This window comes from Haemaphysalis longicornis, unplaced genomic scaffold (assembly GCF_048455015.1).
Source record: "Haemaphysalis longicornis isolate Haplotype H1 unplaced genomic scaffold, Haemaphysalis longicornis Haplotype H1 scaffold_67, whole genome shotgun sequence".
NCBI lineage: Eukaryota > Metazoa > Arthropoda > Arachnida > Ixodida > Ixodidae > Haemaphysalis > Haemaphysalis longicornis.
Window position 1 is genome coordinate 1316643 of NW_027526419.1, and position 16208 is coordinate 1332850.

At 44.6% G+C, this 16208-nt stretch overlaps 1 protein-coding gene across 1 annotated transcript; it reads right to left on the reverse strand.

Annotated features, from left to right (window-relative positions):
- Positions 1-3550: 3550 nt before the first annotated feature.
- On the reverse strand, positions 3551-12826 carry LOC144144266 (uncharacterized). The gene is made up of 5 exons (XM_077675637.1): positions 12682-12826; positions 10998-11089; positions 9472-9649; positions 4833-4974; positions 3551-3789 (listed from the first exon to the last, which is right to left on the reverse strand). Exons 2-5 carry the CDS (start codon positions 11080-11082, stop codon positions 3688-3690), a joined length of 507 nt encoding a protein of 168 aa, XP_077531763.1. The 5' UTR covers positions 11083-11089; positions 12682-12826; the 3' UTR covers positions 3551-3687.
- Positions 12827-16208: the final 3382 nt, after the last annotated feature.

The window sequence follows — 16208 nt, forward strand, 5'->3', positions numbered from 1 at the left end:
GAGTGTAGATGCGCTAGAAAAAATCTGGTAAATGAAACTGCGTAGAAACACGATTGCGTCTAACTTTTCATTACTAACATGCCTGCTTACTGCAGTCACTAAAAAGTGAATTATTCAATTTTAGTTAGTTGAGCCACCGACATTAAAACTTACCACCTCATTCTGCGTCCCCCTGAGCGCGTAACTTCTCTGTATAGGTGGTTTTCACGTATATTTTAGCGCCTAATTTTTATAAAATCTCTCGACTTAACTTTGATTACCCTGTATGTACCGGTTTTTATCACACTTCCAACCTAGGGACGGATATCTGCATCACGCTTTCAGCCTGAAAGTAACTCACCGCGTTCAACATCACTGCTATGTAAGTTTCGAGATCATCTTCGTAGTCAAAGTATTCATGGTACTCCTTATCAGCGACAGCATGTACTTCAACGACGAAATGATCAAACTTTCGTTTCGGCACAGCAGCTTCTTCCAATTGAAATTCAACAGACCTTGCTGAAAAATAAAATGTTCTGGAGTTTAGAGACAGCGCCAGGTGTCTCGTCGTAACCAGGGATATATTTTTACCCCTGCAGATTCCTCAGGCTTGCCCACAGCGCTCCATTGTTTAAATAACGGTAGACGATGCATATCGCCTTAGTGAGAATGATAATAGCCGAAACGGCCTCCTGTAATGATGCCATTATTAGACCACAAGATATCTGCATTTAGATGTTGCCACAACGCAAAAAGCGGCCAAGTTGCACAATATCTTTCTTGATGCTCTGCGGACGTGCTCGAGAGCCACTTTACATTCATTTATATATTTGGTCGGGTGTAAATTTATAAGTGGTAGCGCAATTTATGAGCCAAAGTTGGTGTTAATTCATCCCTCACACACTATGGGTGCACAAGCTTGTTCGGTTGTGCGTTTAGAAAAGAATAGACTACTTGAAGAAAGCTGCTACATTAACGTACCGAGGATGCAATTGGGATATGAGGCGTGCCGTAGTGGAGGGCTCTTGATTAAATTTAGCCACGTGGAGATCTTCAAGGAACGCCTTAAATTCGGCATTGTTTTAGAGGTTTGTCTTCATCTGAAAAGCAGGAACTGCGGCCTGGGTTGAACCCGCGCTCTCGGGCTAAGCAGCAAAACGTCTTAGCCGTGAGCCACTGCGATGGCTTAGAAGTTTTAGTGTTGAGCAAGCCAACGAACAATATACGTACCTAACTGTGCGTCGCCAACTAGAAGTGAATCAGGCAGGTAGGATTTTCGGGCTTAACGGCTGCTAAATTTAACATAAAAGATTCAGAACTTACCGTGTAACACAGGCAGTACTGCAAGATGCAGGATTGCAGCAAAACTGACAGCCCTCATTTTGGCTGCCAGCGAAAAGTTCAGGCGTTGAGTTTATTCAGATGGTATGTGCTTCAGAGCTTGGACTCTACTTATATCTAAAGACTACGCTGAGCAAGCAGTTATGCATCCGGTAGGTCGAGAGCGGCAAAAAAAAAAAAAAGCGCTCAATGCAGACACCTCTGACAAACGACTTCGACCTTGGACCTGATTTTTCCCTGACTCTCCCAGACCTGACAAATTACGAAGTCAAGGCAGCGCATTTAGCATAAGCCTTGCGTCAGACTGCTTTTTCACTGTACGCAGAGCCATGGTTCCTTTTCTTATTTTGTCATAAAAACAGATAAGCATAAAACTCTTTTTGTAATTTGCATGATTTTGAAGTGTTGAAGATGTGGTTGCACTGGTTTCGTCACCGGAAGAATTGTAGAACGGGTGTGTTTATTTTGCCACATTTTTGGACATTAAATCTGCGTTTGATTCAGTTTTTCATGAGCCATTCTAGTAGCCCTTAGTCCTTCGGGTTTAGGACTAAAAGTTTGCGCGTGTATTTCAAGGTACCTAGAGGGGCAACAGCTTTCAATGCACTCGTTCGAAGGCGCAACTTCCTACAATGCCATTCAAAAAAAGAGAAATCAAGGATTTGTATTGAGCGCTCCGCTATTTAATCCTACTGTCATCATCTACCTAAAGCGAGTTTTCCCGCCTGGCGTGTTCGTCACACCCTATGCGGATGACATTTGCATACGGAGTAGGGTGCGATCGCGTTGTACGAGGCAGCAGAGGCTATAGAAAGCTCTCGGAAAAATACCAGCATACCTTGCACCCAGAGGACTTCACATATCTTACAAGGAGAGTGTTGCCATGGCTTTTACTCGCAAGCATATGAAGCGATATCCACTAGTTCTCAGGGGCTATACCCTGCAGTATGTACGAACCCAACATTTTTTTGGCATCCTAATAGGCCAAAATCATTCCTGGGCTTCTGAAGTAAAAAGCTTTGTACGATAACATCAGCGATGTGAAAAATCGCCAGATACCTTACTAGTATGAGTCGATAAAGAAGTGACCGTCGCTCCGTAATACGCCTGCGCAAATCCTATGTCGAAGGTGCATGCTGCACCAGTCCCCCTTTCCTCCAAAAGCTGCCGCCCACAAGTGGAAAGCAGCTAGGCGTGGCTAGAAACAACTGCTTTCGCTTCTTTCTCTGCATTCCCAAGGGTTTTCTTCACCAAAAATGATGCCACGTCTGTGACACAGGAACTTGTAGTAAAGGAAAGGAACTGTTTCTGGTCCTCTTTAGAGCACTACCACGCCATCTCACGTTACAGACCCTGAGCTGAGGGCAAAGATGTTAGAGTTACTTCCGTCTTGACTAGAGACGTTGTACCGCACACCACATTTGGACGCAGCGCTCGCGAAGTCGTACCTCTTTCGAATTGACGCCAGTACAAACACTGAGGTGAAATCTGTAGATCGCCGGAAACCGTGGAGCCCTTCCTGTTGGAGCGCCTCACATGCAATAAAATTGCAGTCTTGTACAAAAACTGCAGTGCCTTAGAGAAATAAAAGGTTTGACGAAAACTCGCCTGGTTGGGGGAAAGATACATAGTTGAAGAAAGTGGTTATCGCCGACCAAAGGCTTAGTTAAAAAGGCTAAAAAAGAGACGTTTCGGCATCCATACGGAACAAGGCTTCCAACAAAGCTTCCATATGGAAGCTTTGGAAGAATTAATCACGGCGAAGATGATCGTTCATGGCCGGAAAACTAAGATGATGATAATTATTTCTGGCTGGGAGGCTATGATGGTAAGTGTGCATAGTGTATGAATTAGGAGTCACCGCTCACACTAGGAAAGCTATCAATCCCTTACCTTGTGCTTGTGTGGTGCCCATTACAACACTCATTACCGATACTTTTTGGTTATGATTCTTAGATCGTAGCACGTAATCAGAATTGCGTTGCCCAAGATTTCACTTCCGCAAAATTATGGGAAAATACACCCCAGGTATAGATGAATATAGGAGCATGGGCTGGTGACTGGAGTGAGATGAGTAATGAAAAGAGAATGAGAATAAAAGAAAATGAAACACCAGTTTATTTTTACCCATTATCTTAAGCCATTCACTGGGATAAAAAACTGCAGAATAGATAATCCCTCCTGGTAATCTGCTCTTAAATGTTTAGCTTGTGTCCAGCTTTCTGGGATGTTTATTTTTCACCGGTGAAGCAAGCAGCATCGAACCAAAATGTCTCCGCTGCGTAAATTGCATTATAAGTTATTTTCGGACTGCTTAAAGATACACCCTTGAACTTCTGTATTCAAGTAACAATATTGCTTCCGGTGTTAAGCTGTCAATAGGCGACGTGCGCTGAAAGAAAAACTCTGGCAACTTTCTTGCGTTCCTTCTTCGTGCACCGTAATTGTATAGATGAAGGTCTTGTCAATCTGTAAAAAGACAGCAAACGAAACAGATTTGAGAAAATGTTTTCTGATGTAAGGCGTCGTAAAAACTAGCACGATAACACTTGACTTAAAGGAAATGTGCAACACTTCCAACAAACGCATTCACTCTTCCTTTAAGCTAATAGTTATCAAGAGCATGAAGCGGCACTCTGCGAAAGAACTGAGCTGCTTTCAAAGCATCGGTTTTACAAAGCTCATTGCACCCTAAGGAATGGACATTGCACGCATCTCGAAGCCAACACGCTTGACATTTCGTATGAACTCCTGAAATCCGCTGAGACCAGTTCCACCAGTATTTAAGATGGGCCCAGAAGCGGAATTTAATGAATGCTTTTAAAGGTGAAGCCTTCCGAGGTGGCCAAAGACAGCCGGAAGCCGATTAGGTAGAGCGCCAAGATACTGCAGAACAAAGATTAAAATTGGATCCCTTTGAAATACACATTTGAGCAACATATAAGTGGTACTTTAGAGATTTCATTGCAAGATTACTCGGTGTCTGCGCTTCGCACTACAAAGACTCTCGTCATAATTCGCTGCGACACTGCGGAGCTAGGCTCGTGCACCGTCTTAGGCTTGATTCGGGACACGCTGGCTATCAGCTGAAACCCCCTTCGAGAAGGTTCTTCTACGATATCAAGTACGGTACCCCTCACCATCTATTTTTGTCGGAAGTCGATATATCGGGAGCGAAGAGGAATACGTTTCTGGGTTATACTCGCCCGAGACCTGCTCCTACCTGAATATATATGCAAATGCACATAGTTCTGCAAAAAAGCAAGGTTTTAAAGACCACGGGAAAAAGCATCAGGATGAGGAAAGTAGTGCTAATGTTGAAACAACAAGGCAGTGCGCGCATCGGCCGGGGGATTGGAAAGGGCTGTTCTCTCCTCTATCCGATAGGTGTTCCAGCGTGGGTCCCACCTTTGCTCATGCTTTATATATCGCAAGTAGGCAGTAAGCTAGGAAAATTTGCCATTGCAGGTCACGTGGCAAAGAAGTATCGAGGTTAGACGATGGCCACTCACCCTTGTGTGTCTTTCAAAATTAGGTGGCACTGGCAAATCGACGCTAATTTCGTAATCACCGGCCTCAATAGGGCAGGCACCATTCCACGGGGTGGACAGCTGCGTTTCAGTCGCCGTTTCAGGGTCGCAAAGGTTGTACGCGCTGAAACGCGGGGAGAGAGCAGCTTTGATGAAACTGGTAAATGTGAAACACTTCATTTTCATAGGGCGATTTACGTCCGTAGTTCACCCTATTAAATCACCCTTGTAAATCAACTCATGTAAATCATGTAGTTACATAGGGTGATTTACTACTGCGAATCAGACTAGCAGCCTCATCACTCATTACTACTCTTTACAAGGAAAAAACTTGGGCTCCAGCCAATCACTATGCTGCTGCATGTGCTTTCTCCGTTTACTTGCCATCATGCGTAAGTTAAAGCAGAGTCCTTCAAAGCATTGAATGACTCTCATTAAAGTAAGCACCGGACTGCTGCAGTTTCTTATATCTCTAGAAAGCCTGTGCGCAAATAGCATTGAATGCTTCTTGGTGTGATGATAAGTAAGCTAAGGAATACTTTAAATCAGTCTCGTCTGCAAACAGATTACGGAAATTATGTAGTACGGGCGCAGTATATATATTAATGGCCCATTGAACGATTGGATCCGCGTGCGTTTAACGTGTCGAGTGCTGGCATAGGTCGGCAAAACAGAAATAACTCACTCAAACTCAATCACAATTTTTTTCCTTCACGCTGTACTCAGTCAAACTCAGACTCAAAAAGTTCGTCTGTTCACAAAATCACTCGTACTCACTCATCAAATACTCATTTGTAATCGTATTCACTTGTACTCAAACTCATTTGTCCTCACGAGTATTCATACTCAATCTGTACTCATGAGTACTGAATCTGTACTCATGAGTACTCACTCTGTACTCATGAGTACTCAATCTGCACTCATGAGTACTACTCATTTTTCACTCATGAGTACTACTCATTCTGCACTCATGAGTACTACTCATTCTGCACTCATGAGTACTACTCATTCTGCACTCATGAGTACTCAATCTGTACTCATGAGTACTCAATTTGTATTACTCACGAATAATCAACTTATCTGCACTGTTAGCTAGGTCGTAGCTCGAATGAAAGACTAAGTAGAAAAAATAAATTGTTTAATTGATTAGAAAAACACAGGTTACATATAAATCAGGACAGAGGAAGAAAACGTCTGACGCGGTGCACTGCCGTTGGGCGACTTACTGTGCGAAGGCAAGTACATGTGACAAAGCAAAACGGAACGTAAGCACTCGCGTTGCGTCTGGTGTCTCCTCTTGTTCTCAGGCCGGGTCGGGCTCAGGGGAGCTCGGGGGTTGTCGGTGCAGCCGTGGCCGTAAACTGCGTTTTTCTGCATGTCTTCGGGTGGCAGCTTTTGTCGTCCGTTTTCTTGTTTGCACTACTGTTTGCACTACTGTACTCAGGAGTGCATATACTCAAGAGTGCAAGCATTCGCAAAAACAGTATTCATGAGTATTGTACTCATGAGTGCTGTGTACTCATGAGTACTGTGTACTCATGAGTGCTGTGTACTCATGAGTGCTGTGTACTCATGAGTACTAATACTCATTAGTACTCAAACTCATGAGTACTCATACTCATGAATACTGTACTCATGAGTACTCATACTCATGAGTAGTGTACTCATGAGTACTGTACTCACGAGTAGTGGACTTACCCCTATACTCACTCGTCGTCGTACTCACTATTTTTTTCTGGGTGTGTGATCACTCATCATCGTACTCACTCGTGAGTTTGAGTACAAATGAGTACAAATGAGTGTACTCACGAGTGAGTACGCCGACCTATGAGTGCTGGCTGTGTGTACATTATGGACAGGTATACAAAAGATGTTGACATTCGGTTTTCGTACAAGCCTACAAAAAGGGCAGGTGTCAGGGAAGGGAGCGGAGAAGTGTTGTGGTCACATCCGGGTGAGAGTTGGAAAAGTTTCTGGAGCGACACCAATAAGCCTAGGAAGGAGGTGGTTGGCCCCATGCGGTACAGGAACACGTGTGGTGAGGCATGTCTTTTTTTAAAAGCGGAAGCAGAAGACAGAATACGCTTTGTTGGGGGGAAGACCCATTTTTTTAAAGCTATAGTCGACTCTCCAGCAAATTGTCCGGGGGAAGCTTGCTACCACTGCCAGTGGCCTGCCGAAATGGGATGGCCAACCATTGCTCCACTTTTGAACCAACTCACTTCTGCCCTTTTCTCAATAAAAGCTTTCGACAGCAAGAACAATAACAACATGTCGCCGTTGTTTTGAAATTGAGCACCAGTATACAGACACTCGAAGAACCGACGGGAATAGCGCTATTCCTGACTGTTCTTGCTGTTTATTGTGCTGAATTAAAAAAAATCAAATCAAACGCATTGCTAATCGTCGACAAGGACTGAAAGAAAATGACCTCGTGCGCCTAATTCAAGCCCTTCTAATTAGCCGCATCACATACGGAACTCCATATTTGGCTCTCAAAAATAGTGAAATACAAAAACTCGATATAATCATCCGGCAAGCCTATAAATTAGCACTAGGGCTACCGCCGACACCTCCCACTGCCAAATTACTGCAGATGGGACTTCATAACACCTGGGACGAACTTCGAGAGGCCCATCATGTCAACCAGATGGAACGGCTTAAGCTCTCACACACTGGCTGTCACCTCCTCCGTCGCCTCGGCTACCAACTACCTGCCACCCATTACCCCCACCAACGCAGTCCTCTGGAACTACGCGATTGCATCTCCGTCACCCCAATACCCAAGAATATGCACCCCCTTCATAAACAGGGTCGCCGACAAGCCCGGATTCGAATACTTCGCAAGATGCTTCAAGTCAAGCCACGAGACACCCGCTACGTTGACGCCGCCAAATATTCCGATAAACTAGTCTTCACAATTTCAACAGTAAACCACCGAGGAAGGTCTTCCGCGACAGTAATTGGCAACGACTCCACAACTGCAGAAGAAATCGCAATAGCCCTCGCACCCACTACATCTCAATACATTATCACCATAGTCACAGATTCGGAAGCTGCCTGTCCCCATTACGCCGCCAGTCACATAGCTCCCTTAGCCCTCCGCATCCTACAGTCCATCCCTAAATCTCCTTACCTCTAGGTTCTCTTGACCCCGGGACATGAGTTTCTGGAGCGGAATGAGGCGGCTCATGCTGCCGCCCACGCGCATATCTACCGGGCGTTACCGTCCAACACTACAGCATCACCATCGGAAGTCCACTATTCTGTACCTCAAAAATTCAAAGACATCGAACATTACCGCCTCGAACGCCACATCTTTCCCCCACCCCACGACAAGCTGACTAAGGAAGAAGCCACCACCCACCGCCGCCTTCAAACCAACACCTTCCCGCACGGCACCCTCCTTCACGCCATCCACGCCACCTCCTACTCCGCCACCTACAAGTACTGTCCCCAACCCTGCACACTCTACCATATGATTGTAGCCATCTCCCTAGCGTTTACCGTCAAGTTTGTACTCAGCGCCCTTAAACAGGACTGTATTCATTTTTAATTTTTATTATTTTTTTTATTCTTATTTTTTGTCTCCTACTCTTCTTCTTCCACCTACTTTTTTGTTTCCTTCTCCCCCCTTCCCCGCAGAGTAGCATGTCGGCTAATTCATGCTGGAAAACCTCTCTGCTTTCTCTGTAGTAAAGAGTCTCTCTCTCTCTCTCTCTCTCTTGGGCGTGCTCCCACACACCATCCCTCCCCCCTATTCCCTCCCCCAACCATGAGCAGTGGGAAGGCATGCTAGCCAGGCCGGACCCCGGCGATCACCTTCGGCTGGTTGAAAGGGCCCGCCTGGCAGCGACCGCCCAGGGACTTCTGGACTGAGAAGACCCCTCCTTGCCACTACTACAAAAACTAATATACAAATAAAGTCTATTCCTCTTCCTCCTTCTTCCCCTCGTCCGCAATCAAATAATAATTGCTCGCTTTTCTAGAATTGGCATACTGTGGTCTGTTCATCCATAAGTATCGTATCTTTGCGACAAGGCATACTTAATTGTGCACGCTCACATTGTTCACAGCACTGCCGAGATTGAAGGAAAAGGGAACACAAAGACTTCACACTGACATTTCATAGTTTTCATGTTAGCAGCTGTCCAAAGTCGGTTCATGCACTTGCAACTTATGTTCATTTTAGAAAAGAAATTTGGCAGTGCAAGCTAACTTTACTTGTAGTCCTTACATTGAAGTCTTTTTGCTTGTCCATCGGGGACCTAAATGACCCTGTTGATCCTTGCCTGTTGATCCTTAACATTAGTTCAAACAACACTGCTAGCCTCGGTCATGTACGTGGGTTGTTCCTGAAATGCACACAGGTCCCCTTGGCCGCCAAATATGTTCACCCGTTGGAACAGCGCTAGTAGTCGGAGAAGTTATTTGGTCATATATACTCATGTACCTCGTTTCTGTAGAGGCTGTTACAGGTAAATCCTTTGGCAACGTTACGCGGACCGTGTTACGCTTTCAAACATGACGGTCCTGGTATGTCGATTTTTCATGAAAATGCCCGTACAAACACAGGCCGTGTTAATTATTTACCCATATGATGATGATAATGACATCTTACCACGGATCTCCACTTCGTATGCAAAGATCGCTAGATGTCGGGGGGCTCGTGATCTTCACTTTCAGCCACGGGTGCTTGTCGAGAGTCTGACTTATTGTGGCAGTGAAGTTCGTTGAAAGTCTTTTTTTGGGTTTGTCGTACGTTATTGAGAGTTGCGAGATGGTGAACACGCTTGAGTCTGGGAAAAAGAAGAGGAAATCAAATTGGAGTTTGCGTACCGGTGCCACCTCACCGGTGATTTAAAGTCAATGTGGAACGAAATGGCTTCCTTGCAGATGTTTGTGTATTGTACTCGTTAAGTTTGTATCGTGGTTGGAATTTCGTTTTTTATTATTAGCGCATTCTTTGCCCAGAAGTCCAGACGTAGGAGGCATTTGTTGGAGAAGCCAACCGCGCAGCCTTTAAGTTTTCAAGCTGCAGTGCAAAGGTTTTTGATGCATAACAAATCTGTGGGTGCGTGTATTAATGAGACTGGACGGCTTCTAGAGAGATTTCTCACTGAGGTAGGCAAATAAACTGCTGGAGTAGTTAGAGTGAAGAGGAGCTGTTTCTTATACTGCTATACTTGTGCTCTTCCAGACAACGAAACAGGGGCTCAACGTCACGTAGGGAACAAGCCATTAAGCGTTTACTAAGCAGGCAGCAGAACCACCATGGGTTCCAAAACACGGTGGTATGGCATCAAAGCAACGTCAGTCTAGAAAGGCATACCATTAGTAGAAGATAGCCTTTTGCCTTGCTAAAGTCACCGTTCGGAGCGATACTTTTCTGAGAATTCAGTAGGCTTCCCAATGCGTCCAATACAACGGGTCGCTGAACATTTCTGTATAAACAAATAAATAAAGGTTGTGTTCACGTATGTCATAATATTGATTGATTGCGGGGTTTAACGCGTAGACGTTTGACAGGCGATGAGGAGCGCCGTATAAAGGGATCCGGAATAATTTTGACCACTTGGGGATCTTTGACGTGCGCCGAAATCTGGAACACACGGTCGTGTTTACATACCGCCTGTGTTAGAAAAGCGGCCGCAGATGCCGGGGATAGAACCGGCCTTCTTGAACTGAGAAGCACAACTCTAGCCACTGATGCACTGTGGCAGGTATATATCATATTATTCAGTCGCGTGTGTTGTTAATTACCTGCTGCCTATAAAGCTTACACCGGAAACCCAGCCATAACACCGTTGGATATATCATAAAGTGGCGGGCGGCATTGTCGTCATCGCTCTGCGCTTAGAAAGCTGTGTTCAAATCCTGCCATTAGAAATTCGTCAATTTCTTTTCAACACGCTGTGGAGTATGTCCACGCACCCTAAGAAACGTGAATGTAGGTAATGTTTCGGAAAGAGAATTCAACTGCTAATACCAATAGTTTGTGGTTGTCTCGCCCTTTTTCTTTCCGTTCTGTGTAGTTTGTTGCAGCCTTTTTTCAGAAGTTATGTCTGGTGGCCTTACGTTAAAAAAAACCTTGAAGTTCTTGCCAATTCGCGCCGCTGCTCTCAACGTTTAAGACTATAATCTTACCGGAACACGATGTCACCTCAGGCTCAAGGGTCACCGCCCACGAAGCGGACACCAGAGCAAGTATGATATATCCCGTCACAGCCATCTTTCACCTTAGAAAAAAAGAAAACGAGGAGAACTGCATTCATTGCGGGAAGTTGGAAGCCAAGAACTGTACGTCGCATGTACTCTTTTTGCATGTGCAAGTTGGATTTTACAATGGCTGCGCAGAACAAGATATGTGCATCGTTAACCGGATGCTTTTCAGGAAACATGAATGTAGTGTCACTCACTGGATTAGGGTACAGAGTATCGGCACTCTTTTCTCTTATTGTTCTGTGCCACCGCTGTGATCATTGGTCAGGTCGGATCCTATGACATTTGTTTACATTGCGACGCAGTAATGTTCTACGCTGTAGTATATCCGCGTTATCAAAAGTAACGGTAAGCTTTAACACGAACCAATGGGCTTTCACAAAAACGAGAACGCCGTCTTCCTTGGTGTAAGGACGACGAAAAAACTGAGTTAAATTAAAGAATATTATACTGCAAAACGAGCGACGAAGCAGCGTTGGTCTCAGTGACAACAAGCGCACTAGAAAATGAAAGGACGAAAAGGCCAAAAGTAGAAATTTCTTCGTGTGTTTTCCAATACTTCGAAAACTGGCATGAGCGATTCCAAATGAGTCTTCTTCCTTGGCCAAAAGAAGCTTGCTTGCGTGTTCGAAAGTGAGCGCTCAAAGGATGTGTGATTGGTTGCTAAGGTAACCTGTCTAGGTCATGCGTTTTCCGGATGCGAATGGTCGGTGCTTAATTGAATTCCCTGTCCAGCACTTTGCTGTTTCCGGCCGAGATAAACATGAAATTACTGTCCGTTTCGTTTCACATGCCATTCGGAAGCAGCCCGGGCAGGAGATTCCGTGCATTGCGCCCCTTGTTTCACCAGGCGCAGCGAGCACATATGCGAAGGTCAGCAGCTACATCAGCAGGATCATAATCAATATTTTGAGGCATGCGAATTAGATCCCTCAAATAAGTGAGAACGTTTTCGACTGAATGCTATAGAAGGCAGCGAACTTCAAAGTTGCAAATGATAATGTATTGTAAGAGGCCATTGTGGTGAAAATTCATAGCGTCAGCCAATCCGCGTTGTCCTGTATCCTGTTAAATCAATAGAAAGCAAGCAAACCTTTGTGTGTGGATCTGAAGAAATTGAGATTCGTCATCGTTAACAGTTGATAATAAGGTATCGTACTGCGCTGAGAGATGGTAGGAAAACCTCTTAACTTCTGACACAGAGTCTGCTATCGCTTAATAGTCATGCTTAACTGTACTTCACGCTGCTACTCTTAATCCGAGTGCCCGAATGGTAGTCGGAAAGTGATAAAAATTTTAATTGACTCTTAAAAACATTTTCACGAATGAGCCCTGCCTCGGATCAGAAAGCGTCCTTGCTAGCCTGCCGCTTCAAATTTGCACTGCTTACAAAGCCACGCCTCTCGCTTCATTAGAGACATCTCGGCGAAACTGGTTTTCGTAACTGACCAGTAGCTGTTTAACAAGTGATGCCTTGCAACAAGTAGCAAAGGTGAAATTTTTCCATCTGCGGTTGACAACTTTGTACCAGCAGGCAATATAACAGACGTGGTGGTGCAGCTAGCGGAAGATCAAACAACGCCGTCTGAAGATGGATTGAAAAACTTACCTGCTAGCAAAAAGACAGCGTTGAGTGTGTGCAAAGGACTGCAGCGGCCTGCAAAATTTCCTGTTGGTTTTATGTAGAAGTCAGTCAGCCCGAGACGGCACTCCGGCGATCTGGGGTCGTGGCTATCGCAGGCTTGTCGAACACGTCAGCGGAGATAGTCCCAAAACCGCTTGCAGGGCGAGAAATCTACGTCTCCACGTCCAGAAGTGTGTCTGAGAGCAGCAGACGATAGTGTTCGAGCCACAGACAATTGGTTCGATAGAGCCCTGTTGTTGATTTCAACGGTAACCTACCAGTAAGAGGGAAGTGTTGAGCGGAGGCAAAGTACTGCAACTGAAATTTATTTAGGCAGGAATTACTAGACATTTATGCACGCAAATGCACGCATATCGTGAACCTGCATCACATGGTATTATGCCGTATTTAAAGCTTTCACGTGGAGTGTGTAGGCGTCCAGAAAAAAAAATTGGGTGAGTATCACTACATGAGTGCAAATAAATGTTTTGGGCAATGGGCTGGGAAATACGCGTTTTATTTTTACTGCTTTTTAAAATCATTACCTTGACATTACGGCGCCTCATAAAATTTTAATTCAGTAGGGTTATACTTTAACAGTAATGTTACAAAATTCTAAGGACAATTTTGAATTCCACACAATACTTTCAGATCTCAGCTTAGTATGGAACACAAGCCCTTCAATGAAAAAGTTTCACTAACTGTTTCTCTCTTTCCCTGAATGACTAAGTCATCGATTTGCCTCAAGGAATTTTATTTTATTATTTAAAACTGTATGACTATGTCGAGACTGACTTGATCTTTGCGAAAAGCTACCACACATGAGTGTGAGCAATTTTTGCACCGTAGAAAATATTTGACCGAGATCTAAGCTCAGGCAAGGTTTTCCGCCTGTCTCTGTGAGGCAGGCTGAGGCAGTGAGGCAGTCTAGAGACGTAAGGTAAGGTATACTAAGTGAGGTTTTCCTCTGTTTAAAAGGAGGCATTCAGCGGAAGTTGTCAGAGAGATTTATGTTACATGTTTTGACTTTACTATTTGTTTCAACAAAATGTCAAATAAGCCTTAAAAATCGCATTTTGCAGTTCAAAAGTATTTTACGTTACAGATAGGAGGGCAGTAAAAGGCCTGGGTCTTAAATTCCCCATTTCACTTTTCTGCAATTTTCTGCGCTATTAGGCGGCTGCTGCGGCCTCCAGCTGCACACGAATATGCAGCATTTTTAGGCTAGGGAGCCGGGGCTCTGGGTGCTCGGAACAAATTTTCAGGAGCGGTTTTTTTCTGCTGCAAAAAAACCAACAGCAGAATCTATGCGCATTCCATAATAGGGAGTCTTATAATAAAATATATATAGGCCAAACCCTTCCAAACTACTACCTATGGCGGGGCGCTTCCTTTAGGTGAACAGTGCTGAGCGAACAGGTAGGCACTGAAACATTTAAGGATAACACTGGCACATAAAAAAATTACAGGGATCTTTTAAATAAATATTTATCCTTCATTGCTCTTTCGAAGGCAATGAAGAACCCGGGTTTCATGAACGCGTTGAAGAAAGGTAGGATAAAAGCTGATGAAAAACAAAACATGTGCAAACATTTCATCGCCCTGCTGCAATTAAGCCAAGCTGGAGAAAAAAAAACGCGGAGAAAAACTAAGCTCTCTGGCGCTGTCGGATCTAGGAACGCCAACACCAACAAGTGCATTTGACTGGGATTAAACCGTCTATTCAGGATGGTATCCATTCAAGGGAACAAAACAATGCAAAAAAAAAAACTGTTGTGGCCTTCCGCTGATTGCAGGAGAAGCTATACTGTCGTAAGCGACACCATGTGACCCGATCCTGTGCTGCTGGTGACTTTGCACATTCCGTGCATACGAAACATTCATAATAGGGTGTAATATTATAGAAAAAATAACATGGAAAAATTTTTAATAGGGCAAGTACGAGACTCCGCCTGGATAACTGGGGACGTTCAACTTGAACACTGCGGACATTACCACAAAATGTTGCGTTTGTGTAATACAAAACTTCCACTACTTCTGTTTTGAATACTTTGCAGCAGCTTAGCATTTCTCCGTCCAGTAGTATCGGTGGTGAGCAGCAGAACATCTATGATGCAGGAAAGCCACACTACATAATCACCTGGTTTAATGCAAAGAGTATTACTAGGGTACCTGCCAAATATATCATTTTTGCGTCTCCGCCGCTTGTGCACTTGTGCCTGATTCGCCATACTGACCGAGCAACGGAATAAGCTAGTGCTGAGTTTCGGACGGGGCAGTCCCTGCTACCACGCCTTTTTGCTTGGACAACGCGAGCTTCGAGGTCCTGGCTCAATTCACGCCGATATGCACAGGTAACTTGGAAAAACGCCCGTTTTTACGTGTTTGAATAAAAAATTGATGGTGTTACAACGCTGCCTTTGCACGAGGGACATCGGCACGTGAGCGCATGTTTTATTGGCTCCTTAGCTAGCTTGTTGGAGGCAGACTTCGTTCGGAAGTTTACTGTGGTTCACATGACTGCCATGTGGGCTCTTTCATAGCTATCGCGAGCTGCGTGATAAACGTGTCCAAGGGGAAGGAACATTTTTCTTTCGGTGTAGCAATTGTTTAGAAGGTAACGAATGCCCATACGGAGCATTTCATACAAGGCTTGTTGCTCCTGGTCACCACCGGGCTGCATGATTCTCCGTGCAGATGTAACGAGATGTGCAAGTTGACGTAATGGTTGAAGTTGCACGTTTGTACATTCTTTACAAGTGGTGATAGCTTTGTTTCTGGATTTTAATGCTCGCGGTGAATTTAGAAACACCCCTCAGTGCATAAAACTAAGAAAGCACAAGCTTACCGTGTCACGGTGAGAAGACAGCGTTCAGCCTCACAAACGGCTACGAAGCGTTTAAGTGGGTTTTGCTAACAACGGCCTTGCTCTAAATGCTGCCAGTGTGCTGCCCACAGCCGCTTGTCAGACAGGAAACAGCTTTTTTTCTCATGTTCATTTCTAGGTAAAACTGTCGTCCTCAGTGTCGCACTGCGGTTGCACAGTTCAGTTCCTCTGAGTATACACGTGCTGCAATCAGGTCATACTGTTCTGTGTGTGCCTAAAAGGAAGAAAGAAAGCAATTTGAGAGTGAATAAATGGCTGTTCTTCACAGCGGCCGTGTTCTGAGTGCTGCAAATATGACATCCACAGCCGCTTGTCAGACAGGAAACAGGGTTTATTTTTATGTTGTTTGCCAAAGGGAGATACTGAGTGCAGCACTGCTGTCACAGAGGTCGCCTGTTCACTTCATCTAACTCAGGGTGTGCTCCAATTAGGTCATGCTGTTGTGTCTCTCGTTAAAAGCAAGAAAAAATCAATTTGTCATTGTACAATGTCGCTGTAGGAATCTTTTGTAGTGGGCACAAAGATACGGTGCTTTTATTGCGGCCTATACACTGTATCTCGTTCTGCTTGCAACATGAATGAACATTATTTGGGGTTTTAAAAATGTGCACAAGGAATCATTCTT

What these genes read in the sequence shown, in the direction of transcription:
- LOC144144266 (XM_077675637.1), bottom strand. Translation starts at nt 11,082, where the DNA reads ATGGCTGTGACGGGATATATCATACTTGCTCTGGTGTCCGCTTCGTGG. An exon ending in TGAGGTGACATCGTGTTCCG is followed by an intron (nt 9,650 to 10,997) that starts GTAAGATTATAG and finishes TCTTTTTCCCAG; the next exon opens with ACTCAAGCGTGTTCACCATC. An exon ending in ATTTTGAAAGACACACAAGG is followed by an intron (nt 3,790 to 4,832) that starts GTGAGTGGCCAT and finishes GTCTTTTTACAG; the next exon opens with ATTGACAAGACCTTCATCTA.